Source organism: Centrocercus urophasianus, unplaced genomic scaffold, assembly GCF_019232065.1.
Source record: "Centrocercus urophasianus isolate 14NV4802_14NV808 unplaced genomic scaffold, USGS_Curo_1.0 seq_33, whole genome shotgun sequence".
Lineage (NCBI taxonomy): Eukaryota > Metazoa > Chordata > Aves > Galliformes > Phasianidae > Centrocercus > Centrocercus urophasianus.
Genome location: NW_024884900.1, coordinates 2,844,756 through 2,869,362, shown reverse-complemented (window position 1 = coordinate 2,869,362; position 24,607 = coordinate 2,844,756). Strand labels below are relative to the sequence as shown.

At 41.7% G+C, this 24,607-nt stretch overlaps 1 protein-coding gene and 1 non-coding gene across 15 annotated transcripts in view; both read right to left on the bottom strand.

Moving 5' to 3' along the window:
* Window positions 1–1,804: 1,804 nt before the first annotated feature.
* Window positions 1,805–24,607, bottom strand: part of TEX14 (testis expressed 14, intercellular bridge forming factor) — a 24,676-nt gene continuing 1,873 nt past the window's right edge. Inside the window, exons 2-31 of one of the 14 annotated variants that reach the window (XM_042830231.1) lie at window positions 23,211–23,325; window positions 22,804–22,969; window positions 22,362–22,498; window positions 21,848–21,929; window positions 21,334–21,464; window positions 20,843–20,956; window positions 20,350–20,473; window positions 19,831–20,009; window positions 19,369–19,520; window positions 18,403–18,593; window positions 18,030–18,180; window positions 16,712–17,697; window positions 16,025–16,131; window positions 15,504–15,583; window positions 14,708–14,962; window positions 14,040–14,140; window positions 13,612–13,731; window positions 12,912–12,954; window positions 12,168–12,258; window positions 10,799–10,861; window positions 9,578–9,705; window positions 9,230–9,420; window positions 8,157–8,208; window positions 7,635–7,712; window positions 6,747–6,824; window positions 5,208–5,325; window positions 4,898–5,008; window positions 3,832–3,941; window positions 3,008–3,071; window positions 1,805–2,808 (exon numbers count right to left, since the gene is read on the bottom strand). In XM_042830231.1, coding sequence (XP_042686165.1) covers window positions 2,772–2,808; window positions 3,008–3,071; window positions 3,832–3,941; window positions 4,898–5,008; window positions 5,208–5,325; window positions 6,747–6,824; window positions 7,635–7,712; window positions 8,157–8,208; window positions 9,230–9,420; window positions 9,578–9,705; window positions 10,799–10,861; window positions 12,168–12,258; window positions 12,912–12,954; window positions 13,612–13,731; window positions 14,040–14,140; window positions 14,708–14,962; window positions 15,504–15,583; window positions 16,025–16,131; window positions 16,712–17,697; window positions 18,030–18,180; window positions 18,403–18,593; window positions 19,369–19,520; window positions 19,831–20,009; window positions 20,350–20,473; window positions 20,843–20,956; window positions 21,334–21,464; window positions 21,848–21,929; window positions 22,362–22,498; window positions 22,804–22,969; window positions 23,211–23,325 — 4,355 coding nt within the window. In that variant the 3' untranslated portion in view covers window positions 1,805–2,771. Of the gene's footprint in view, window positions 2,809–3,007; window positions 3,072–3,805; window positions 3,942–4,897; window positions 5,009–5,207; window positions 5,326–6,746; window positions 6,825–7,634; window positions 7,713–8,156; window positions 8,209–9,229; window positions 9,421–9,577; window positions 9,706–10,798; window positions 10,862–12,167; window positions 12,259–12,911; window positions 12,955–13,611; window positions 13,732–14,039; window positions 14,141–14,707; window positions 14,963–15,503; window positions 15,584–16,024; window positions 16,132–16,711; window positions 17,698–18,029; window positions 18,181–18,402; window positions 18,594–19,368; window positions 19,521–19,830; window positions 20,010–20,349; window positions 20,474–20,842; window positions 20,957–21,333; window positions 21,465–21,847; window positions 21,930–22,361; window positions 22,499–22,803; window positions 22,970–23,210; window positions 23,964–24,607 lie in introns of those variants that run through there. The other 13 variants (XM_042830223.1, XM_042830217.1, XM_042830220.1 and 10 more) reach the window with 13 other exon arrangements.
* On the bottom strand, window positions 23,756–23,968 carry LOC122166604. Its single transcript, XR_006170839.1, has one exon. It is a non-coding gene; the product is annotated as a small nucleolar RNA U3 (small nucleolar RNA).

Here is a 24,607-nt window from a genome sequence, read left to right as displayed (position 1 = left end):
TTTATTTATATTTAGGGCAGTAAGAAAAGGTCACTGATCTCCCAGCAAGGCTCTGGGATCACAAGGACAAAGCTGAGCAGAGCCCCTGCCCACATGGCTGAAGTGTTAACAGGAAGCAAAAGATTCCAATGCTTTTCAGAATAGAAGAAATAAAACCCCAAAAACCTGCATGGGCTTCCACAGCTGCTAGGATGCTGTGCTAGGATCACCAAGCTGGGAATCTGAAAAGCATTGCTCACCCACAGCAGCAAACACATGGTGGGGTTAGAGGGAAGCAAAGGGAACAGCTGCACGATATTCCCCCACCAGTATGCAGCCTGCATCTTGATAAAATCAGGGAAAGGTAATTTGGACCAGCATACAGTGAGATTTTGGGTACAGAGGCTTTTCCTCCTTGAGTTTCAGCTTCGAAACAAAACCATAACCAACAAAACCACATCGAAAGAAAGCCAAGTCCAGCACGATGACAAGTCCACAGGAGCTGAGGACACAGCCACTGCTCACGGGACGAGCACCTGCTTTTGTCCTTGCATGCCTTCACTTGATCAACTCCCTGCAGGGCTCTGCAGGGGCCTCTAAAGCCACAGCAGCAGGGAGACAGGGCACCCACCCTCACCAGTTCCCATCCCAGCTTCCCCCTGGGAAACCTCCCTGCTGGTGCCTCAGAGAGACATCAGAACAGCTCAGTATCCCTGTTTTAATTTAATTAATTGGCCTCTCGTTCTCAGGGAAGCTGCAAAGCAGCATTAGATGGTGCCGCCTCTGATCTTTTCTGCTGTCTTCCGTTGGTCCTTGTTTTATGCTTCCTGTTAATTACAGCTTTTGTGTCCATGCTTTATGTTATTAGGATGATTTACATTCACGCTAAACTTAATTCTGGAAAAGTACAAGCAGCTTAACAACCAAAATCTCCAACCGCTCTGTTCCGGCCTTGATAAGGAGAGCAGACAGGCTATGGACTGCTAGAAAGGTTCTCTAGCAACAGAAATAAAAATTCTCCACATTAAGATTAAAAAAAGATAGGAAAATGGTTCACAGTCTGCTCACCATTTGGTTTGATAGATAAAGCAGAAAAAAAAAATATCCAAGGAGCTAAGGAAAATTTCACATGTTGCAAACCAAAGTGATCTTAATTACATGCATTAAAACTCACGTGTGCTTGCTCCACTCCTCTGCTCTGCTGCAGACCAGCAAGTTTTAGCTGTTCTTTCTTTAATTCGTACGCAAAGACACTGCACAAACATTGTCCAAAGCAAGAGGTAATGGTCCTCAGGCACTTCTCAGCTACAGGTAACAAGGGCAGGATCACACAGCAAACATGATTTAACTTCTGCATGCTTTTGTCACTACTGTATGCTCCTTGCTGCCACACAAGGCTCCCCAAGGCCCCCTGTCTGTGCAGAGCGAGGTCTTGTTGCAGCACTTTGTGTATCAAGAGGATGATGTTCCACTGCCTGCAGTGAGGACGCAGAGCCCCCTACACGTGGAGCAAACTACAGCTGACCTGAGCCCAGATTAGAAAACATTCAACTTGCACGTGGCATTGTCTAAGGCACTGCACACTATTTCTGTGCACTGACACAGCTCTTACCCCATGCACCTCCTTGCTGCTGGTCCTTTTGACCCATCACCACAGGGCTTGCCTGAAAGGATCAGACATGTGCTTTTTCTTGATTTCTTCTGAAGGAAGCTCCCCCATTTGCAGCATCTCCCTCAGTACCACCTCAGTTGAATACATAACTTGATGATAGGGAGTAATAGTAACAAGTGAAAAAAACAGAAGAATAATCACGTGGGAGCACACTAAGCTTAGACATTTTTATTAGTGTCATTAAACCAAATTAACAGTTACAGATAGGCAAAATTTCCCACCTTGATCAAGGATGGAAGAGAAACACATGGGACACAAAACTGTAAGAATGCCATAGAACTGCACTGTGTTCAATAGAGATAAGGACAATCCTCACACATCCTGCACCTGGACAGTGATAATCACAAGAACAGTTAAACATGAACTCGCTGTGCCCTTCAAAAGCCTGACCCAGAAGTCAGTTACTTCCCAGGGACCTTTTTTGGACCATGAAAGCGTGGTTTAATTTAACAACAGCTATCTCAGTAATGCTAACTTTTCTGCATTCTTGTTGAATGCTGACAGGGAAAATATTGGTGCAGTTGTATCTCTGAAAGAACACTGCTTTTTTCTCATTAACTTTCTGCACAGCAATTAATCCCCTTTATCAGTCAAATCAGTTCAACACTAGATCACAAAAGCACTAAGAGAAGAGAAAACAAGAAATTACCCTTGTTAAATTTAATGAGCAAGGAAAAACATACACCACGTGGGCTGCAACACAGCACTCCACACTCCAGCAAGGAAAAATTAGATGAGTCTGAGCAGTAACAGCAGTTCACAGAATTACAGTCATTTTGTCTGTAACACTGAAAACTGTGTAATGCAAAAGAGCAAGAAATTATTTTGCTTATGAAAGTGTGCATACAGAAAAACAAACAGCCAGCTCACTAAGGTTGTTCTATTCAGAACACAGATCACCTTTGCAGTATAACTGATATAAAACAGTGGCAAAAAACAGTATAAAATGCACTATAAAGTAAAGCACTGCGATTTCTTTTAGTACTTGCTGCTGCAGATAAAAGAAGTCTGAGCATCAGAAGTCTTTGCGACTAAAAAAGGGCTGCAGTTCACAGGCTGAATACTGTACCAGCAGCAGCAAGCAGCTGATGCACTCAGATGTATTCACTATCCATTCTAATCACGTAGGAGAACCGTTCTGATCCAAAACAATTATCCTGTAGGAAAAAAAGGAGACAGTGAGAAAAGTCACACAGTTGTGGGGTCTTTTTTTTACTTGTATCAGATCAAGTGTGGAAGAGAATGGGACTTCATACTGCACCCCTCCTGGGCATGGAAAAGAAGAATGGATCTCACAGGGCCAGAGGACACAGAGATTTCTGTGAAAAGCCCAGTTGAAGTCACAGAGGTGCTCACCTGAATGGAGAAGTTGCAGACTGCTGTCCCCGTAAGCGGAACTTCTGACCTTCAGAGTGCTTGCCTTAAAAAATAAAAATAGATAATACAATTTTAAAAGCACATTTCAATTCAGCTCAAAACACAGTCACACCCTTCAGAGAGAAAGCTCTGGTTTCACCAGCACTGCAGATTCTTTTGGCTAGACCCATTAAGTTTCACCTGCAATCAGAAACCTGTTTGCAGAAAGATACCTCAGCTGCCAACTATGTAAAATGACTTCACCTCTGACACAGAATAGAGAAAGCCCTTTCATTTGAGTCTTCCTCCCTGCTTCCAGTTTCTATTAGAGAAAAGCCTGGAGAGAGAGACTGGACTGAGGCAGCTGTTTTAGGGATCTGATGGCATTAGCACATGCCACACAGGTACATACCAAATGAGGGTGGTAACAGAGCAAGGTGCTTACAATGTGAAGCCTTTAGGTGCCTAAGCCAGAGGGGCCAAGGACTAAATGGGACACAGGTGCAGTTATGTGAACTGTCATTCAGTGGAGGTCAGTAGAGGAAACTGCACTCTCACAATGAAACATACTCTCTGCAAGCATTCCAGAGCACTGTCAGTCTAAAGTGATTTAAAAAACAAAAGTTTCCAAGCATCTCTGGAGAGCTCAGGTCTGCAGCAGCTTCCTCTCTTTCAAAACTATGGGGTAGAAGCAATATCCAGACAGAAAAAATGAGGAAAAGCAAAACGCTACACTGTGCATGCTTGGCAAATTCAGTGCTAAGAACGAAATAAATGAGATACTGTGCAGTACAGCACCCAGGAGCTTTACAGATGAAGAGGACCTTCTGAACTCCCAGCACAGCCATCTGCCTCATTGCTTCGTGCCCTGGCTCCACCTTCCTCTGCTCCCTTCTTCCTTCCAACACCTCGTGGATCTCTCAGGCTCGCAGCCCTTAAATGACAGAGATTTACATATCACCTCATTTTCTGTATTTTCTTTTAGAGAGGATGAATACAGTGTACCAGAACAAAAGCCAGGAGATACAAGATGCTTTTTTATTTTTGCCCTGGGCTGTAATGGGCATCTGACCCAACCTTAACGCAATCTCTTCCCACTAAATCTGTAGGTATGCTTTACCTTTACAGCCATAAGCAGACTCCAGTGATTCCCTGCACGCTTTACACAAATGTGGTTTGACTGTGTGAATGGGTTTTGGATAGAGCCATTTATGAATAGATATATAGAGAGAAATACGAAAACACAGACTGCAGCAATCACACTGCCCTATCAGCGAGACTCTCCTGGCTGTCATGAGATTTGCCTTAAAAATAAATAAATCCTGATGCTAACAGTAGACTATCTCGTGTTCTTTAGGAAGATATATGTTAGGAATGACTTATGATCACTCAGTGCATTTACCATGGAGCTGTTCAGAATTTAAAGCTCTCATGTTTGAGTTCTTAAAGTGATACAGATATGGTGCTTGCCATTTTCTTCATTTCTTCCTATATTCCAAGGCAGTTTGGCCTTCCCAAACTCTTCGAAGTGTTTTGGTCTTCTTTCTCCCTAAAGAGCTTTCATGATTCTATTCTCTTCGCATGCATTCCTCTCACTACCTTTGGAAAAAAAATTATCTACTTATCTGGCAAATTTTCTCCAATTTCTGTGAAGATGATGCACTGCCTTCCAGGCTGATTGGAAATAGTTGCTTTCTACCTAATAGGAAATTCTCTTAACAAAACACTCTTTTCTCTCTCAGTTTAGTACTGAAAGTTCTGATGGATGCCTCCAAGCAGACTTCCTCGATGCATTATTTCCTGAAGAGCAACAGCCCATTTTCTGACAAGCCCATCATAGGTCTGAACACAGAACATAAGTTATGAATAACGCAGCAGTTAGCAGCTAACCCAAGAGCATATCCCTGAATTTCCTCATCTTGTTGTCGTCCTTCAATTTGCTCATCTGGAGGAACAGCACAGAGAACTCTTTCTAAAGCGTCATCAAGAGTAGAGTGAGCCCTGTTGAATGAAAGAGCTTAAATGCATGCTGCCATTTTTAATACTACACATTCCAACAGAACAGTCACAGTGATCACGGTTCTTACAACAGCTGATTTACTACCAGCTCTGGATCTTGTTGTGATGTATTGGAACCATTTTTCTAAGTCTTGGTAATTCAAAATGATATATGCTGCTATCATCCCTGTGTTTTTCATACCTTTCTGTTTCCTCTGCTAGATTAAATGTCTCCATAGTCCACGCACCACAATCACACTTCTCACTTATCTCAATTTCTTTTTTTGCTTCTATGCCTTCCATTTTATTTCGATCAGAATCTGTCCACAGAAAGATTTTAAAGTCAAAGGTATGAAAGGAAGACAGTAAATAAACTGTGGCTTTATTTACTCTGCTCAGGAAACATGCAGTTGTCTGCTGTTGAATTACTCTTTCCTCAGCCATCTGATCTTTTACCAACTAAGAAAATCTGAATTATTTTCAGCAATAGGTGGCCAATAGCAAGATGTAGACAAGTATTTTACTGCAGCACATTTTTTAGATTCGCAAGAGTGAACATTCTGCCTCACGCTTAAATGAAAAATGCATGTGGAAATTAATCTTTAATCTTTCCCCTTACAATCCCAGATACGGAAGAAAAATCAAAAGAAAACCTGTGGATGTTAGCTTTGTTACCCTATTTAGCACAATCCAATGATATTCTCAACTCCTCAGACTTATCTCACTAAGTTCTGTTCTCTAAGCATGTGAATATATTCAGCCACCTTCTGCTAAGCTACGATAAGCAGGAAGCTGTAGGCTGTCACAAAAATGGAGTCTGAAATAGCTGTACTTTATGCAAATACAACAAAACCACCGTGATTGAAGAGCCAGTAATTCTTTGCCACCTAAACCCAGGATACTCCTATGAATAAAGTCACAGTAGCTTCTACCCTCTGGGTAACAATTTTAAATGAGAGTAGATGTAACAAAGCTGTAGGATAACACAAACAAGTACCAGTTCCATTCTCAAGTGACCATACTGTTCAGCCAACTCGTGTTCTGTTGATTTTTCTTTCCTTTTATTTTTCTTTTAAAAATTCTTCCCTTTCTGACTCATTGGAAACAAATGCACAGTTTCTAAAGACTTAGATTTCCTGACATTACTTGCTGAAAGTCTAAAAATGATTCCCACTTACTACTATATAGAGCTTCAGAAGTAACACACACCACTATCTGTGGTACCTTTGTAACAGAACAGGAAACACGGCACTGATTATCCCAACAGATGCTATTTTCTTATGCCATAAGATCACAGGCATTATTTCATCATGGTGAGTCAGGAGCATAAGCAGGTAGTGTGCACTGGCTGCTTTCAGTGGAACATCTTACACCAACTGCACAGCACCTATACCTTTGTGTATTTCATCACTTACATCTGAACACAGCATACATTACACTGACACAACAGAAGCAGATTCATTTGGATAGTTCAGATCTCAAGCCTCCCGTATCAAAACTTAAGAGGTGAATGCCCAGAAAAAGCCACAGAACACTGATGGAGGAGGCACTGTTGTGAAAACAGCCAATACGATCCTACTGAGCAACATCTTTTCAAGCTTCTGATGGATTTTCCAAAACAACCACGATTAAGAAAATAACTCTAAAAGCTGGATACACCATGACAAGCATTCAAGTAGTTCTGCAGCAATGTCACAGTTATCTTTCAATCCATAATATTCATGTTAGGACTCCTGCTAACCATTTTTTTGCACCCTGCAGTCACACAATCCCTCCTCTACAAAGTCTTGAGCAATGGAATCCTGCTGCTTTAAACACTCTGTTAGAAACAGCACATTTCCTTACTTCTAAACAACCTGACATATCACTTGTCTTCATCCACCCAAACACAGATTAAATTTTTACATAAATGAGTTCATTTATTAATTTGCAAATTGTCTTAGACCATTGTTTATTTACTTGCTGACAGTCTCTACACGTCCCTGTTTCGCTGAATGAGGAAATAAAAAGATTAGAATTGTCTGAGTGCCTCCTTTCCAAAAGAGGATAGGATCTATGCACATTTAATTGTCCTTATGTCTGGTGTTTGTTTAGGAAGAGTTTATGGCAGAAAAAAATAAAAAATAAAAATCAGTGAAATTCTTTTCCGTAATTTACACCAAAAAAACCCCTTTCATTACATCTCCAGACAACGCCATAAAAATATGACCACAAAAATAAATGTAATTCACTGAGACTAAGTTCTGCAAAAATACCTCAGGGATGCAGCCACCCAGTCTGCCTTGGTTTTAATGAACAACATGCACAGCTCCACCACACCTCTGAAAACTTCAGTCTACGCCAAATTTGTTCCAGGGCTTAATTACATCTGTACTCAACGAGCAAGCTGCTGTCAGCAACAGCCACTAACCATTATGTGAGATGCAGAAGCTTCAAGGACAAACTTCAATAACTGACGGTTGTTTAAGCTGTTGATGCCTAACTTCCTATTCTTATTTTGACCTGACTGCAACCGATTTGGAAGCTCTTGTGTATTTTAGTAGAGAATGATTTGTGTACTGAAGTACTGTCCTTGGCTTTGAAACGCAGCTGGCACATCTTGTATCATTTTGGGTGAAGTGTCTCTCACCAATTTCATCCAGCAGCTCTTGGGCTGGGGCACCAGCAGGGAGCTCATCCAGGAGGTGGATAGGTGCCTGAGCGAGCGCTGAGATGGGGGGGAAGTTAATTAGCAGTGATTAATTCTTAATAACTGCGATACAAACTCAGACTGTGACAGCCTCTTGCTGATGTATTTCATTTCTCAACCCTCATGAGCCTGGCTCATTCACATTTTATCAAATATCTTTAAGTATGACCAAAATGGAAAAAGTATTCAGAGCTAGATTTGCACATACAGTTCTCAATTTTGCACTGCTAATTTTAAGCCAACAAAAGGTCAGATTAAAGGTCAGAGTTCCTAACCTGCGAGGGCAAACGCACAATTTCTAATGTCACCATCACTAGCAATACAATTGAGTGCACAATTAGCTACCCTTACAAAAAGAAGTGTCCAGGAAAAAAAAAAGAAATTCTACAAAATTCCTTTTCAAATGCGTTTATCCATTGACTGATCACTCTATTTGGGCTGGGAGTGGGTTGAGAGACTTACCAGGTGCCTTCCTGGTGCTTCTCGAGGATGAAGCAACAACTGACATTCCACCCTGTGTAAGATCATACAGAACGGAATACAAGGCAAACTGAAGAACTGCTGTTCCCCACTACCAGCTTTAACACACCAAGTCAAAAATGAGATAAGACATAAAATAAGTTTGAATTTCTCAATAAGCCTTTCAGTTGGTTCAGAAGATGAGAAAACAGGAAACATTCAGGTAGCAAGATGTGTCAGAAATTTTGCCTAAGCTGTTTTTTGCTCATCTTTTTGCTAGTCATTAAGATATTGTCAGCCACGCAATCTTCATTTAGTTTGACATTCTGTATGGGCAGTTGGACAGCAGTTCTCTGGAAGGACAGATCTGACAACTTCCATTTTCTCGTTCTGTTTTAAACCTTTAATTATTAAAGCCACAAGAACCCCCTAAAAATCCAAGATTTGTAATCAAAGGCAAGTCTTCACAGACTTCAAAATGGAAGCAGGTACTTCAGGCACTTGGGTCCTAGAAGAAAATTTTAGGCAAAGCAGCAATACAATCAACTGTCTCTGTAACCAGTCAAGGCACACTGAGCTGCTAATGGGCTTAATGAATTTCAACAGTTTTCTGTGCAAGCCTAAAAACACAGAGCTGACCTGATGACACTGAATGCAGTCGCTACTGTTCTAGTTGAACAAATTCTAATTTAGTATCTAAATGACAACTCCATCACTGAGTAAGAATCATCACACATGGAAAACATACAGGCAACTGTTTTATATATAAGCTGACTGGACAGACAGTCAAGATAAACGTTGAGGCCACACCATACCTTCAGTGCCCATAATTCATAGTTCTGAATGGTTCTGGTAAGCCACCAGCTGCTGACACACCAGAAGACCACTGTGACAACTCCAGCCTCCAACAAAACAGGTCTTTTCTACCTAATAATTTTGCCAATTTGTATTGCTTTGGTATTGCAAGATCGCTGGATCTAATGCTGAGCAGCAATTCTTTATCAGGCAAGGCCACTTTGATGCTGGTCAATATTTGCACTGAGTTAAGTGTAATCTGTTTAATTCCCTGGACTTACAGGCTCATTCAATCCAGAGGAGCAAACGCCTGGAAAAGCAGAGAGAACTTCAGTGCTCCTTTCCTCTTCATAGGCTGTGGTGAACGTCCGGGACACTGCAGAGGAAACCTCTTGACAAATGCACAAGGAAGAATCCAAAACTACTTCATGGCAGCATCTGTGCTTCTCAAAGGACACTGGAATTTTTTCCTCTAGAATTAAAAAAAAAAAAAATGATAGCAAAACTGGAAAACAGCATTTCTGCATTGGTACTACATGAATGGAGCTTCTGTGATCTGCATAAACAGTTTCTACTTGGCATGAAACACTCCAGCAATTTGTCCTCCCTCCTTTCCTCTCTGCACTTACCTGAACTGATTGGAGTGCTGACACTGGGGGGCACACGACTCACTCCAGGCGTTTTACAACTTATGTCCTTGTAGCAGTGCTCTTCCTCACAGGGAATACTTGACAAATCCTGAATATCTGCCACTGATCTGAAGCATTGAAAAATGTTCTGACATGTTAGAATAGCCAGTTCTTTTACTTGTAAATCACTAAATTCTGCTACTTTCAGGTTCTTTATGTTCTACTTTTGTTCAGTCTTATCCAGTTTTCCAGAAGACAATTGCTTTGACAACTTCACACAGAATTCAAAGACTAAAGATCATCACCTTCAGTGATCTTGCAGACAAAAGGTTAATTATTACCCTTCCCCTTCTTTAAAGAATTTCATTTTAATAACTGTCTTATAAAAGAAACCTCAGGAAACTGCCTCCAGAAAGGACAACAGCTTCAACTGTGAACCTCTAGGAAAAAAACTGCCTCCAAAGTCAAAGGAAATCCTCAACCTTTCACAAAAAAATAAAGATTCATTAAGAATAATGTAAGATCTTAGGAGTCTGCAAAAGAATTACTCAGATTAACTGAAACTGCTCAGCTTCTGCACAGGAAGTGATGGACACTCAAGTAACAAAAACTCTTGATTTGCTGTTGGACTGGAATGACACAAGGCAAATACACTGCAGATTATGTTATGCTGTCCTCACAGCATCTTCACATGATCATGAATTCACTGTTATCAAGTCAATGACTGCTATGCAAAATTCCATTTTCTGTAAAAAATGTAACTTCAAGAGCTGAGTCACTTGACTTGTAATTTTGGCTTGTAAAACTTGGCTTGTAATTTTTCCTTAAGAAGATAAATCACAATACTATTTCTGCAATGCAATTTATTTAACTGCAGCCTAACAGTCCACCCTTCAAAGTGATTTTATTTCTTCTGCATAACATGCATGGAAGAATCAAGGAATCGCAACACTAACATAAGAGACACATGCAAATTGCACTGGGTTAATTACTTGTTACACTAATTTAATTACTCATAGACATGAAAATATTCTGATGTAAGCTGAGGACAACTACGCAATGGCCCTTTTACAGCCATCTCCCAGCTTCTTCCAACATCCCAGTTTTCTGACTCTCAGCTTGTCTGTCACATCTTCCTGTCTCACATCAACACTGCACTTTCACAGTGGTAACAGCCAACCTGCTGCAGGCTTCAGCACAGAGCAAATCTGTGGCTCTTACGTGTCTTTTTCTTTGGAGTCTTCCTGCGGCTCCCTTGACATCATTTCTTGTGCTGCTTCAACACTGGAATAAGGGAAGAGAAGACAGGGAAGGTCACTGTCATTGATCTTCTCAGAAAAATTATGAAAATAAATGCATTTTGTTTCTTCTCTCGAGAAGTTTAGAGGCTGACCTTCACTCTGAGACTCATACAAACTTTTTGCTCAAAACCTTAGAGATTGGAGAGAGAGGGCGAGGGAAAAAGTATTTTCAGCGTGTTGTATCCAGTATAGAGAAAAAAGAAATCTGCACAGCATGTATTGCTTTCAAAACAGACTGAAAGTTAACTACACATCTGTAAATATACATCACTACACTGCTTTATCTTCATTGATCAGTCGACAATGTAAACTGTTCTCTCAAACTGCAACAATCCCATTCAAGGCCAGAGAGGCATTAGTCTGATGGTAAGAGAGCAAAAGGTCTCTGTGTCCTGATGGCCAGAGCTCAGTTCCTAAGTGACACAGCAACAGGAAACATTACTTTTTACCTTTAGGCCAAATACTTACGTTCTTGCTACCTACCTTCAACCTTTGACACTCGTAATTCATTTCCTCCAGTGGAGAGGAGAGAATACAAATACTGACAGACAGTAAAAGCAGTTGTCACTCCCACTGAGCAGCTGCTAACTGGGGGAACACAAAGCAAGCTGTCTACCACAGGGAGGCTACAGGCTTTTAAGAAGCCCAAAAACCTCTGCTGAAAGACATTCAGGGAGAAAACTTTCTTTTTAAAGGACATTACTCCTTGCAGCAGGGTGGTGATGCTGGCAGACATCTCTGCACACTACTGGAACACAAAATTTACAAAAATAATGGACAAAAAACCTCAATGCTTGACAAGGGAGACTGCAAGTCCCCCAGCACAGGCTAATGTTATCTGCAGGCAAGATGCAGTGAGTGTACTTGCAAGACTCTTCCCAGAGAAGGGAAAAAAGCATGATCTCCATGCCACCTGAACTCTGAAACCACAGCAGAACAAAATTAAAACAGATGACAGAAGCCATAATGTGGATTATCTTTGCTCTGTTTAAAACTGATATACTGTACGAGTGTAAAAGAAATTGTTATATACATGATTTACCTCTCCTGTTTTACTGCTTAATGAGGGAAACAAACAAAATAAATATAGTGAACATGGTGAAAGAACAAAACCCCAAGAGACTCATGAAAGCCCTTTTTTTTTTTTTTTTTGCAATGAACTACGTTGTGTAGATGATGATTAAAAACACCAATGGCACCTTATTTGAATATTAAGCAGATTTAGTTATGAGAGCATACTTTATAACCCAATTTATGCTTGGAGTAAGTATGAAAATAAGTCTGTCTACCTGGCTACAGGCATATGGATAAGCTGATTCACTCCTTGTGTGTTACTGCCAGAGTTCTGTGCTGCTGTGCCGCAGAGTAATATTTTTCCTCCTGAATACAAATAACAAATGTTCCCTGTTATTGGGTTTTGCAAGTACAAAGGAAAGTGACACAACTCATTGAACAGGAAATTGCAACTTTATTAAATTTTTTAGCTCTTCTGACCTTTGTTGTTGTCAAGAGACAAATGTGTTTTAAAGATGCATTTTCATAAACATACCACAGCTGCCAGACAGTCAACCACTAAAGCACTGGGGAATATCACAACATTTACACATTTGAGCTAAGACAAGCAGCAGCAGACAACAGTGATCATTACATTACTCTGCACACAGAATGTCAGCTCTTAAAGCTTTTATGCTCAAGATACTTTTAATAACATTAATGTGTAAATACAGCTCTAATTCCCAGCACCACAGCAAGTCTCATGAAAACATTAAACTTAGCCTGAAGGTATAAAATGAGGAGTAGGATTTGCTTGCTTGCTTCATCAAACAGCAAGAACATAATCATTGCATCAAGTGATATTTCAGTGATTGCAATGTCCAAATTTCATCTTCCAAAATCAGCTCTCAGTGTAACAAAGAAAAGACACCAACTGACCCCAAGAAACCCAGCTTCAGCCTTCTAACAGCCTTCTTTTGCTGCCAAAATACATGAGTGCAACAAGACTTGTCTCCCCAACCTCAGAAAAGCAGTTTTACCTGATTCCTGAATACCTGATCCTGCATCTTCAGGCCTCTGTTTCTGTAAAACAAAACAAAACCAACCATGAGTGCCTGCTAATTTCCCTCCAGGGTTTGAGGTCCAGAGCAGGGAGCAAAGGCAAAAGGAAACAAACGCCATTTCTCACTGGTAAACTGCAACAAGTAGGACAACTCACACAGGATGATATTCACAACCAGCAGAATGGAGAGAGCTTTTCAAGAGCTCATCAGCATGCAGCAAGGACTGGAATTAGTAGCCTGTTTAAGTTTCAAAATTTCAAGAACTGAATGAAGATTGTTTTTAAGACTCTTGAATACTGTGGCTTACAGAGCTGAGAGGAAAGGTTGACATTATCAGCAGCCTCAAACTTTTCTCAACCAACAAGAGAGTGATTTTAGGGCTCCACAGATAATATGGCCACTGGGAAACCAAATAAAGTAAACACGTCCCTCCTGTTTTTTGGTGGTTTTGGTTTGTTGGGTTTTTTTGCTTGTTTCTAAAGGAGCAGGGTCAGAATTTTCTTACTTTTAGATTTCAATTTGTAGATATTCCTTCAGAAGACAATAAAAATTTACTCTCACATTTTCTACAGCTCTTCTTCAAATTAAATGGGAGCATAATAAAATCACATGCAATTCAACTTACGTCCAACATTCACGACACGGACTTAATTCCTGTTGTGTTTGTGTCTTTTACCTTTAGTTCTGAGCTTTCCTGAACAGCAGGAGGAAGGAAATAATCAGAATCTGGAGTCAAGAATTCTTCAGACTCACTGGGATATGAATTAAAGGAACAAGGTAATTCTCTTGAACGCCCCTGTGAAAGACACTAGCATTTAAGATGCTGTCTCCACTCTCTCTTGAGCACACATTTTAGTCCATAATGTTAAACTGCATCAAATGCAATGATACACAATTTGATCGTTCTCTGTTTCAACCTAGTTCCTACTCTTTGCATTACTCTGACAGTCCACAGAAGAGGAAAGAAAATAAAGAGTTGAGATGACTGCTGGTCAGATCACTCGAAAGATGGCTGCCTCAGTAGTTTGGTAACATGAAGAGACTGTTCTGAACTGTTTTACAAGTAACCAGCAGCAACTAGATTTCTCAGAACATGGTACATACCCTAGAGACAGTCTCAATTTGTTGAAAAATGACTGAATTCTTATCAACAGGTGGTCCAGATTCTGTCTGTTCATCTTGTGATGGTGACTGGCAACTTCCCCCTAGAATGTCAGAATAGAATACAGTCATTAAGGCAAAAATAATAGGAAATGAGTGGTCTGATGGAATAAAACCACAATCTCAAAAAAAGAAAAGAAAAAGAAAAAAAAAAAAAGAAAGAAACAAGTTAAAAGATATTATTAATCAAAGCAGGCAAAGTTTTCCTTGTTCCTTTATCCATAACCATTATAAAAGCACTGTCCACTACTTCTGCTGGTAGGGTAGAAAACTGGTAGCAATCCAATAGAAAGAAACAAGAGTGAGAGCATATTCATGGATTTGAAAGCTTTAGCTCTCACATGCTGGTATGTGGTGATCAGTGATCATGAATGGTCTCCAAGCTCAGTGGACATTTCCTCCATCTATTCATGTGTAATATTCAGTACATTCAGTACAGCCTACATTCAGAAATGACTGAGCCACTGGCTTTGCTTTTGGAGAAGGACTCTGGAAGGGAAATGGCCAATTACTCTGACAAAAGCCACAGAAGCTGAAATCTGCTGGGAGATAGAGACAAAAAGACAAAAAAAAAAAAAAAAGAAAAAAAGAAAATCTTTTTTCAGCCTTACCTCCAGAACTTCTGAATATAGACTCCAGATCACTCTCCTCAGATTCAGATCCATCCTCCCAAGGCTCAGCACTGTCACCTGTATGCCATCTATATCCTCGTTGGTCTCGCCCTTTTTGGGCTCTACTGGTGACATGTGGAAATGCTTCCTTTATACTCTCCACTTCACTTTCAGATGTACAATCACTGGCTAGATATGGGGCAATTAGCTCTAGTTGTCCTGAGGCCACTTTTCTAGCCATCTGCCTTACTTCAGCTACACAAAAAGAACAAAGTTACCAGCTCACAAAACACAATCTGGACTCTGAAACCTTTCCCTGTGTTTCTTTGTGTCTGCATACTTGAAAATGCTGAAGTTACAGCCTGTGTGTTCCTTTATAGTGAAAAGAGCTGGAAGCTTCCTTCTATTTAAGTTTACAATCTGCATAAATCATACAGATAAGCCTTTTTTTATGAACGACTTCTGTTAGTTTGCATTCTCTATTATTCATTCTGTACTGCCATCCACTGGTCGTTGCTGTGCTACCCATTCTAAACTCACGATCTACTCTCACATCCTTCTAAAAAGAGACAGATATTCTTTGAGCTTTATAGTCAAACTGTCTTAGTGTGGTTGTGATTACTTCATATCTTGAATGTGCAAAATGTGCTTTTTTTCTCCAAAAATAGCCTAATAGAGCTACAGCAATCAAGGCTGACAGACCTTTCTTAGGTGACAAAAACGTATGAAGTTTTAATGCACTCCACCACACTGAAGTTTGCTACCACTAATGCTGAGGTAACACTGATTTACTTACTTCTCCATTCTGGCTGCATCCTCCTCCTCTCCTCGCTTATTTTTGTGCTGCAAATTTCAGATGCTGGTTTTGGATAGCACCTGTAATAAATCATGAGGCAGGACAGGTTTTTGTCCCTGTGAGGTAGGGCCTAGTCCTACACCAGTGAAAGCTACAGTGTTTCTACTGAGAACTGAATGAGGCTGTGTGCAGAGAGGAACCCTTATTACTGACTTCATTATTAGATCGCTCTCCTGCAGCACAGTCACACTTCCAGAACGCTGACCTCCATCAGCAAACCATTTGCAATTTGTCTGAACACCACTTTTAGAAGTGCCCAGTTGCAGCAGTTACTTGTCAGTTCTGCAGCTGACAGTGAGTCACAGAAGAGACCTAATTGGACAGATGGCTTTTGGCTTACTGGGAAAAAAAAAAAAACCATCCAATGCCATCTTCAATCCTGGATGCATCTCCTTTGGACAGTGGCTGTAGCAAGATGAATCTACTACAATTAATTTTTGGTGAATACGATCAAAACTCACCGCCTCTCTTCTTTGCTTCCACTTGCTGCACAACGTGAGTCACTCCCTCTCTGAGTCTGAAAGTTGAACTTTTTTTTGCATCTAACAGATACACGTGGGAGTAAATGCTGAAATGAGTCCAACAAGCCATGATTCAGCACACTGGGCACTCTGTTAATTACTAGCAGAGCTGTCTATGAGATTTACTAAGAACTGGACAAGACAAACTTCATTCCCTATGTTTTTCTTTGCTGAAAGGATGGCAGCTCCAGCCTTTAGCCTAGCAGAAACTCTTTGGATTTATACCAGGTTTCACACATGTAGGCAGACTGTCACAACATCTGGTTCCTATGGCAATGAGTACACTTAAATGATCCAAGATTAGTCCCAGAGCAGACAACACAAATTTCTCATTCTTGTCTTGCTAAGCATATCAACTGTTTATTCTTAATAATGAAAATGATCTAAAAGTCTTTATGAAGCGACAGCTCCTATCTCCTTAAATAAAAACATACAAAAAACCAAACAACAAAAAACAAAGGCCCCACACTTTCCCCATTTTATCACAAGACTTCATTCCCTCCTCAGTCACCGTTACACATTTTAGCTCCTCCCTCTTCTTGAGCACCATTCATAACTACTACATTCATAACTCTTCACCATAAACCTGATAGAGAACAGGAAAGTGATAAATGCCCCACGTTTTACCTCGTGTTCTAGGTCCACTTGATCATCAAGGCTTTTCACCTCACTGAAGCTGAGGTCATGCTGGTTGTTCTCATTTTCACTCTTACCCCTCTGATGAAAGCATTTCCACTTTCCATTCTGAATTGCCCACATTTCCTCAGTCACATTTGAAACAGCCTGGAAACCACCTCCATGCAGAGCTCCTTGTGAGTGGCATGTCATCAGAGGTGGAATGTAGTCACTCGATGGCGGACCTACAGCCTTCCATAAAGAAGTGTTAGCTCCAGAAAAAGGGTTATTGATATTTGGATAAGTATTATCAGATCTGTTACAGGGTCTGTCACAAAAAACTTGCTCAGAAAGCTGATTTGTCCAAATTCCCTGCAGAAGCTTCCTTTGCTTTTCAGCTGCCTCTAATTTGTCCAGTTTTTCCTCTGTTCTGCACAGGGACTCTGCTGCCTGCTGCAACATGCTCTGAACAATCTTTAAATCAAGGACACATTTACTGATGTGCTGTTCATTTGAAGACAGAGTACTCCTCCTCCTGCCAGCATCTCCTCTCACCTGTGCCAGCATGCTCAGGTCAGAGGCCTCATTTTTCCTTTCCTCCTCTTCTGCAGTACACTCTGCAACTGACTCTGAAATGCTGCCTTCCTCATAACCTGGCTTTTCCTCACAGTACGTTCCAGGGGACAGGCACAGGTCTCCAAGGACATTCTCATCTTTTTCCTTTTGCTGTCTTTTTTTATCCTTTAGTGTTCGACTTAATTCAGCTCCTTCTTCCAGGAAGTCTTCATGAAAGTCAGGACAACTGGCAAAGACTTCATTCATTTCAAAGCTACAGAGGCTGTCATCCACATCACTCACACTGCAGGTCATCTGGGTTTCAGAAGCTGCATCGTGACTGCTTTCCTGCACAACTAGCTGCAGACTGGTGGGTGCCTCAACGTCCACTAAAGCATTATTCTCTTCAGGAAAAACAGGGTAACTTGGGACAGCAGAACTGTCTGGAAAATATGATGTTAGTGTTTAGTTCCAGAGGCCTATCAGACACAATACTTTTGTACTTTTAAGGAATCAACACCTTTGAGAGATTACATAAGCAGCACTTAACACCTCTGTTGAAAGCAGTGTGCCTGAACTTCAATTATTAACCAGACAAACAGTCTTGAGTTTACATTAATTATTAGCTATAATTCAAGTCTAAATGCTTTCTTTTTTTCCAAACTATGTCATAAAATCTCCAGATGCTCACATTTTAATTATTTACATCAGATCTTCATGGACTGGGGAACACACCAAGCAAAGGACACACCACACCTTGCTAAAAGAAACTTACCAGCCTCTGTTACCCCTTTTTCGTTCAATTCCAGTGTTCTCTTCTGGTAGCTGAAAGTTGATGACAAACAGATGTTTATATCTGCAAAAACAGCAGGCCTCTGTGCGTTTGCCATTTCATCAGCATGACAACTCTGAGACTTAGTCAAGTCCTGAAAGACAAGACAGACTATGAATGACTTCTGTATTGGAAAGTCCAGTGACTCCACCTTCTATTTTAAAGCGGTTTGTCTCCATCATCAAACAAAGACACTCAATGTTCAGGTTTCACACAAAAAAGCCTCTCACGCAGATTTTAAGCAGAACAACCTGAATCTGAACAGACATGAAACTGCCATTCAAAACCACAAAAAGGACACGATTCCACAAGTTACCTTTAAATCATTTTTCAGTATGTACTGAATATCCTGGAGGTTCATGGAGCGGTTCCTCTGTTTGGATTCAAGCCCTGACTTCACAACGTCATAATAGGGTACAGGAAGTCTGACATCTGCTTCCAACTGCTGTCCTGAAATTATGAGCTGTTTAATTACTGAGTCTTCAAGACCTTTCCAGGGCAGGGTCTCTGCAATACATAAGTGTACACTTCATGTCATAAGTCGTATCTTAATGCTAATGGAGAGAGGAAGAGAAGAATCGGAAACAAAGAATTATTCCTGCCTACATGTCCTGTAATTTCTAATTAAAACTATAAAACTATAATTACTGTTTGTAAAATTACTAGATTTCACTATAATAACAGCACTCAATCCAGCCTAGCATATCCTCTCTATCTCAGTCAAACGCAGACCCACACAGGGAGCTGTGCAGAGGACAGTCACACAGTAACCACGCTCTGTATTGCTCATTCCCAATCAGCTCACCTTCTAGGTTTAATTTTCAGGATAATTGCTTATTATATACTTCACTGTCAAAACAGTTAAAGTCAGCATATAACAGAAGTTTTCCCATATATTTTCCTAATGATGAAAAGGAGAAAAGCTATACAGGCTCATCTTACATACTGCAAATAATTAACTGAATGCTTTGCTGTCCTTGCATGAAGATGACAAATAGCAGCAAAACACCACTCAACAAGATTTTATCTCTGTAATACCTACCATTAATCTCATTCTTCAGTTCAGCAGTTTAAAGCTTTTCAATACACTTTACAAGTCTCCCGCAGTCCCTGCCACCATCATCAACACTGGCTTTTTGTCAGGAGGGTTCCTTCCCCACCTCAGCTCCACACGTGCAATAACTGCAAGGTTTTATGCAGCAACGTAAGGCAAATAAACAGCCTGCTCCAAAAACATTCAGTGAGCTCCTGTGGTGACAACAGCCTAAGCCCACACACGTACCTGTCAAGGCTTCTTGCATCACTGTGCAGAAGCTGTAAACGTCGGATTTCACCGTGACACTCTTTTCAAGGATTACTTCAGGAGAGCACCATTTATACAGCTGGGCTGGCACAGGAATACGCGTCAGATCACTGTGTTCTCCACCATCCTTGCTACATGAAAGGAGAAAAAGAAGTTAAGAAGTATTCTTGCTCCTTTCTGCATATTTCCATTGGAAAATCTTGCTTATTGCCAATTTTACTCTCACTGAAGTCTAACTGATCTTTGACTCCCTTCCTAATCAGACTGCACTGCAGGAAAGAAGGAAAAAATGTATATAAGTATAAAGTAGTTTACCCAAAAATTTAAAATGTTTCTCTCAAAAGAGAGGCAAAAAACATTGTCCTTCTTGACCATTAGATACCTACTAATCAGCAGAATTTAGCACTGACTTTGTGTTTCCAAAGTAAGGCAATTCTCTACCTCTCTATCATGTATTCCATGTTGCATAGCTTTGCTTCACCAGAAGAAACAATCTGAATAGCATAGGAGGTAATTGTACGGTGGATAAATCCACGGGAGTGCAGAAAACGTAAAGCATCATTGATTTGAAGGAGGACATGCAGAATTGTCTCCATGCGCAGCACTGGGAATTCGGCACGCTGAAAAAAAAACCACACAGTCATTGATTTTGCACTGCAGGACTTCAAAGCCTGATGCAGTGAGAAACCATTGCTGTACATCAGGAGGCAAAGAAAGCAAAATGAAACATTCTGTAGTAACAACAACACAAAGTGCACCTGCTGAATAATGTACATGTTCTGGGTACCAAACCATAGTAACACATTAAACAGTAATTAAGAGATACTGACTATGTCAAAGTTCTCCCTGCAGCACAGTCAGCTCTTTGACTCTTCTGTCTTCAGCTGCAGCCCCTACAGCATCTTAGCTGCTTGTATTCAAACACTCAAATAAGTGTTGCTTAAAAAGTATTGCAGTTACCCTTTCATGCAGGATGCTGTACAAAGAACCAAAGTTGACCCTCTCGTACACCAAACGGGTTTTCTCCAAATCACTGGACAGACAAACAGACATCAACTGCAGCAAATGGGGATGACGGAGTTTACTGCAAAGGGAAAGGAAGTAAGTTATAGTGAATTTGAGACCAAAAAACAGAGTCCTGCCCTTCTGGGTCTTCTCTACATAAATACTTCCAACTTATCTGCATAGACAAACTGCTGCTTCTAGAGGAATCTAAGCAAGCTGTGAATGAAACATGCAGTGAAGCATTTGTGGGAGAAGGGAATATCACTTTTTTCTGTATTATACATAGGGGAGAAAACAGAGTAGGAAGAGACAGAAGAAGAAAAAAAATCCTGTATTTCTCATTTGGAGAGAAACCAGAAATGCAGCCTGACAGCCTGCTTGAGGTTAATCACACTTTCTCCCACTCACAGACCGCAGGAGCACTGACAGCACATTCATTGTCTCTTACCTACTGTGCTCCTGCTCTGCAATGAGAAGATCAGCTAAGCGTAGCTTACTGCAGTTCTGATGGGGCTGAAAGCTGAGTTCCTTCACTGTCACTCTGCTGCTCCCCCACATCAAGCTGCGAGGAGAAGAGTATCTGCAATATGCTTTTTACAGAAGCTATTTTTCACATTGAAGTACTACCTACAAGGACCTCTGTAAGAGTCCTGATGTCAGTAACACTGCCCTTATTTTGATCATCCAGACAATAGTATATCAGTGTTTTATTGCTGTCACTATATCAGTGAATAACCACCTATGTGTGGAAGGGACAAGAGCAACCAAAGGAGTCTATGACAACCAGTGGACTACAAAATAAAGTTGTGAGAGAAGGTGGTGGAAGAGTACAGAACCCACAAGGAAAACAATCCAAACAAAGCACCTGTTTGCCAATTTGCCACTTTATAGCAACAGCTGCACATGGAGAGGGGCTGAAGTCCCTTTGATGCCACTCACTTTGTCATGGTCATGCATGGTCCAACACGGTAAGAAAACGCCGGTTCATCGTCTGCCTGAACCACTTCTTTTTCCCCAATAATAGGGAGAGATGCCAAGTAGCCCAGATGCCCGCTGCCTGCAAGATAGAACTGAAACAACACCAGCACATAAACCAAAAGGAACGTGCAGGAGTTCCAGAGGTACCACATCTGCCAAAACTCAGCAAAAACTCTGAAGCAATCGCTGCAATGGGAACGTTAACCAAAGCACTGCACTAAAATCTTAAGGTGCCCAGTGAAAAAGCTTAACTTCCTGGTGAAGTTGAAATCAGAAAAGCAGAAACGATCACAGCAAAGGTTTTATTGTTTGTTCTAAATCAGCCTCCTCCAGTAAGGCCCATTAATAGAGGCCTGAATAGCTGGCATTTCCACAGCTTTTTCCTGTGAAGAACACACAACTAAAAAATAAAAATAAAAAAAAATAGGAAAACTGTCCTAATAACATTAGAAAAACGTTATCCATAGCAGCTTACCTTCCCAAAACCAAAGCTATAGATGTTCTTGGCTGCATTAACTCCACCTTTCAGAAATCTACCCAGAGGACTGTCAGCATTTCTAAGTAACAAAAACATACGAACAAGAGCAGTAACTGTTATGTTGAGGCAAAGACAGGGCACAGAACCAAGGCAGCAGTCATGGATTTCAAACATCATGCCAGGTTCCACACAGCAAGTGTAATGCAAAGGCTGAAATCCCAAACTATTGTGCAAGTAATTAAGACCTTAAAAAAAAAAAAAACACTGTTACAAGAGGCTTTTGTTTAAAGCCAGGTGGCCAGTCATGCATACATACAGACACCCTGCACCACTTTTTCTTCACAAATATGCATTTTTCCTATCATCTGATATAAAAGCTCATGAGTGGTTGGAAACACACCTCTGAAAGATTTACAGTGACCAATGAGGTCAGGAATAAGCTACTTTTAAGACAACGGGGAGGTAAGAATCCAAGAAAGCCAATTCCTCGATGAAGAGAATATATTCTTACCCTTGAACAAGGCCACCAAACCTGGATGGACTGGAAACCAGTGCTTTTGATGAGCAAATCTTCCTCACTGGATCACAGGGAAAATTCTGAATGGCAGCCTGCATGTGGAATGTACAGCGCTGTATGAATTCCAGCATCTGGGTGGGGAAGGGAAAAGGTTACCTCAGAATTTAAAACCAAGGAGCTGTCGTTCTCCTCTCTTACAAGTACACACGATGGTCCTAACAAGCTATGGGCATGGACAGAGCCTCAGCCAAACCTGACTTTAATCTCAATCATTAGGACTTCAAAATGCTGTTATGAAAGTTAAAAAAAAAATAGTTAAATATTTTTTCAAATACAGAAAAGCCATCTATCTCTGAAATGCTGGAATTTCTTCACCTTAAGATCTGAATGCACACGCAGCACATACTCAACGTGTACACACTTCACAAACCCCTACCTGAGCACTGCTTTCTTTTCCAGCTGACATAGCCCAGTACTGTGGATTTTTCCCCCCTTCATCGTGCGCTCTCAGATCACCTCCTTCATCCAGTAACTTGCTAAGAACCCACTGATTTCCTGAGAAAGCTGCTGCATGGACCGGAGTGCTTCCATCATAACAGCGACTGGGGAGCATTAAAGCAGAAATGTTACAGCCAACCCCTACCACCACCAAACAGCTGAGCCTGAGGGAAGAAACTGCATACTGATAGTGATTATGTACAGCAAATCATTAATGTGTGCCAGGACACAAGGAAAATTAACCACCTGCTTACCTTTGAGGAGCTTTGCATAACAAAGCTGAAAACTCTAACAGATTAACTGCTAGTTTCAATTTAAATAGAAAGAAATATTTGTGTACTTAACTGGTTAGGGTCTGAGCCATAATCCAACAGCACATCCACTATTCTACCAAGGCCTAACAATGCAGCGGTGAAAAGAGAGGTTTGGCCCATGGAATTCACAGCATCAACAGAAGCACCTGCAAAGAAATCAGGATGACTGGAAGTGTTTTTCTCCTCTAAAAGACAAGGGAAAGAGGAAGGGAAGGGCAGGATTGTTGACAGTGCAGGTTACTGCCACGTTCCTGCTGCGAATAAGAAATATAACGAGATAGACTGAAAAGCGTTGGTAAGATGGTATAAGCAATCTCCCTTGTAGCTTTCCATACACACCACCCACAGCTGATGCAGCGTTTCTAAATGAATGAAATCCAAACGCCAGAAGCAAAGCATCACAGGGCAGCACAATTAACAGCACAACACTCCGCTGGTTAAAAAAAAAGACCATGCCTCTAGGGGAGCATTAAGGAAGAGCAGAGTTTTGACACCTTCAACAGAGTTGATTCCACCATCTGAAAAACCCTCCACGATAACGATAAAACCTGCTTTTTAACTTCGAATAAGGCACAAACCACTCAGCCTGTGTTCTCTCCCTCCCAGACCCAACACGTGGGACGGGAACGGTCATCAATGGCGGGCGGCTCCTGCACAAGCAGCACCGCCCGCCCGCTTCACGCTCAGGAAAGAACACACCACTCCTCCTCGTGGGTTGTGACGCCGGACACTTTCGATCACACTCCTCTAGTTACCAACTACAGAAATGATCCCTGAAAGTATAGTCCTAACTCACCACTCCCAACGCCGCCCGCCCCATCGCCGCGCATCGCCCTCCAGCTCACGGACACCGCTTACACCGAGCCCCAGTCCCGCCCCAGGCCCCGCACCGCCGCTCCCCGCACACACCCGCACTCCCACCGCCGCCCGTGACCCCCAGTCCCGCTACCAAACCCCGAAAACGGAGCCAGCGAATCTGCTAAGGCACGCCCCCTCATCTGCATGTTGCGCCCCAAAAGACCAATCAGACGCACCGCTCTCGGGGCGGGGCCTGGGCTCCGCGCATGCGCAATATCGCTTGCTGATGCCGCTCCGGCTGCGTTGTCCGAGCGCCGGGGACTCGCAGCCCGGGACTGCTCTCGGCTCTGCGGTACCGGGCCCTGCCTCAGCGAGGGGGGACCGGAGACGGCCGTGAGCGGGGCTGCGCTGACAGCGAGCAGCTGCCGCCCCAGCCCTTCTAGGCGAGCGGAGACACACCCGGCCCCGAACATCACCCCGAGCTGCACGACAGGACTAAAAACAGACACTGCGCTCTACCAGGAAACTGAGCGGCTCCCTCTGCGCCGTTACCCTTCAAGTTAGATTCCAGTCTGATTTTTCAACTCTTAATTAAGGCACAAACCACTCAGCCTGTGTTCTCTCCCTCCC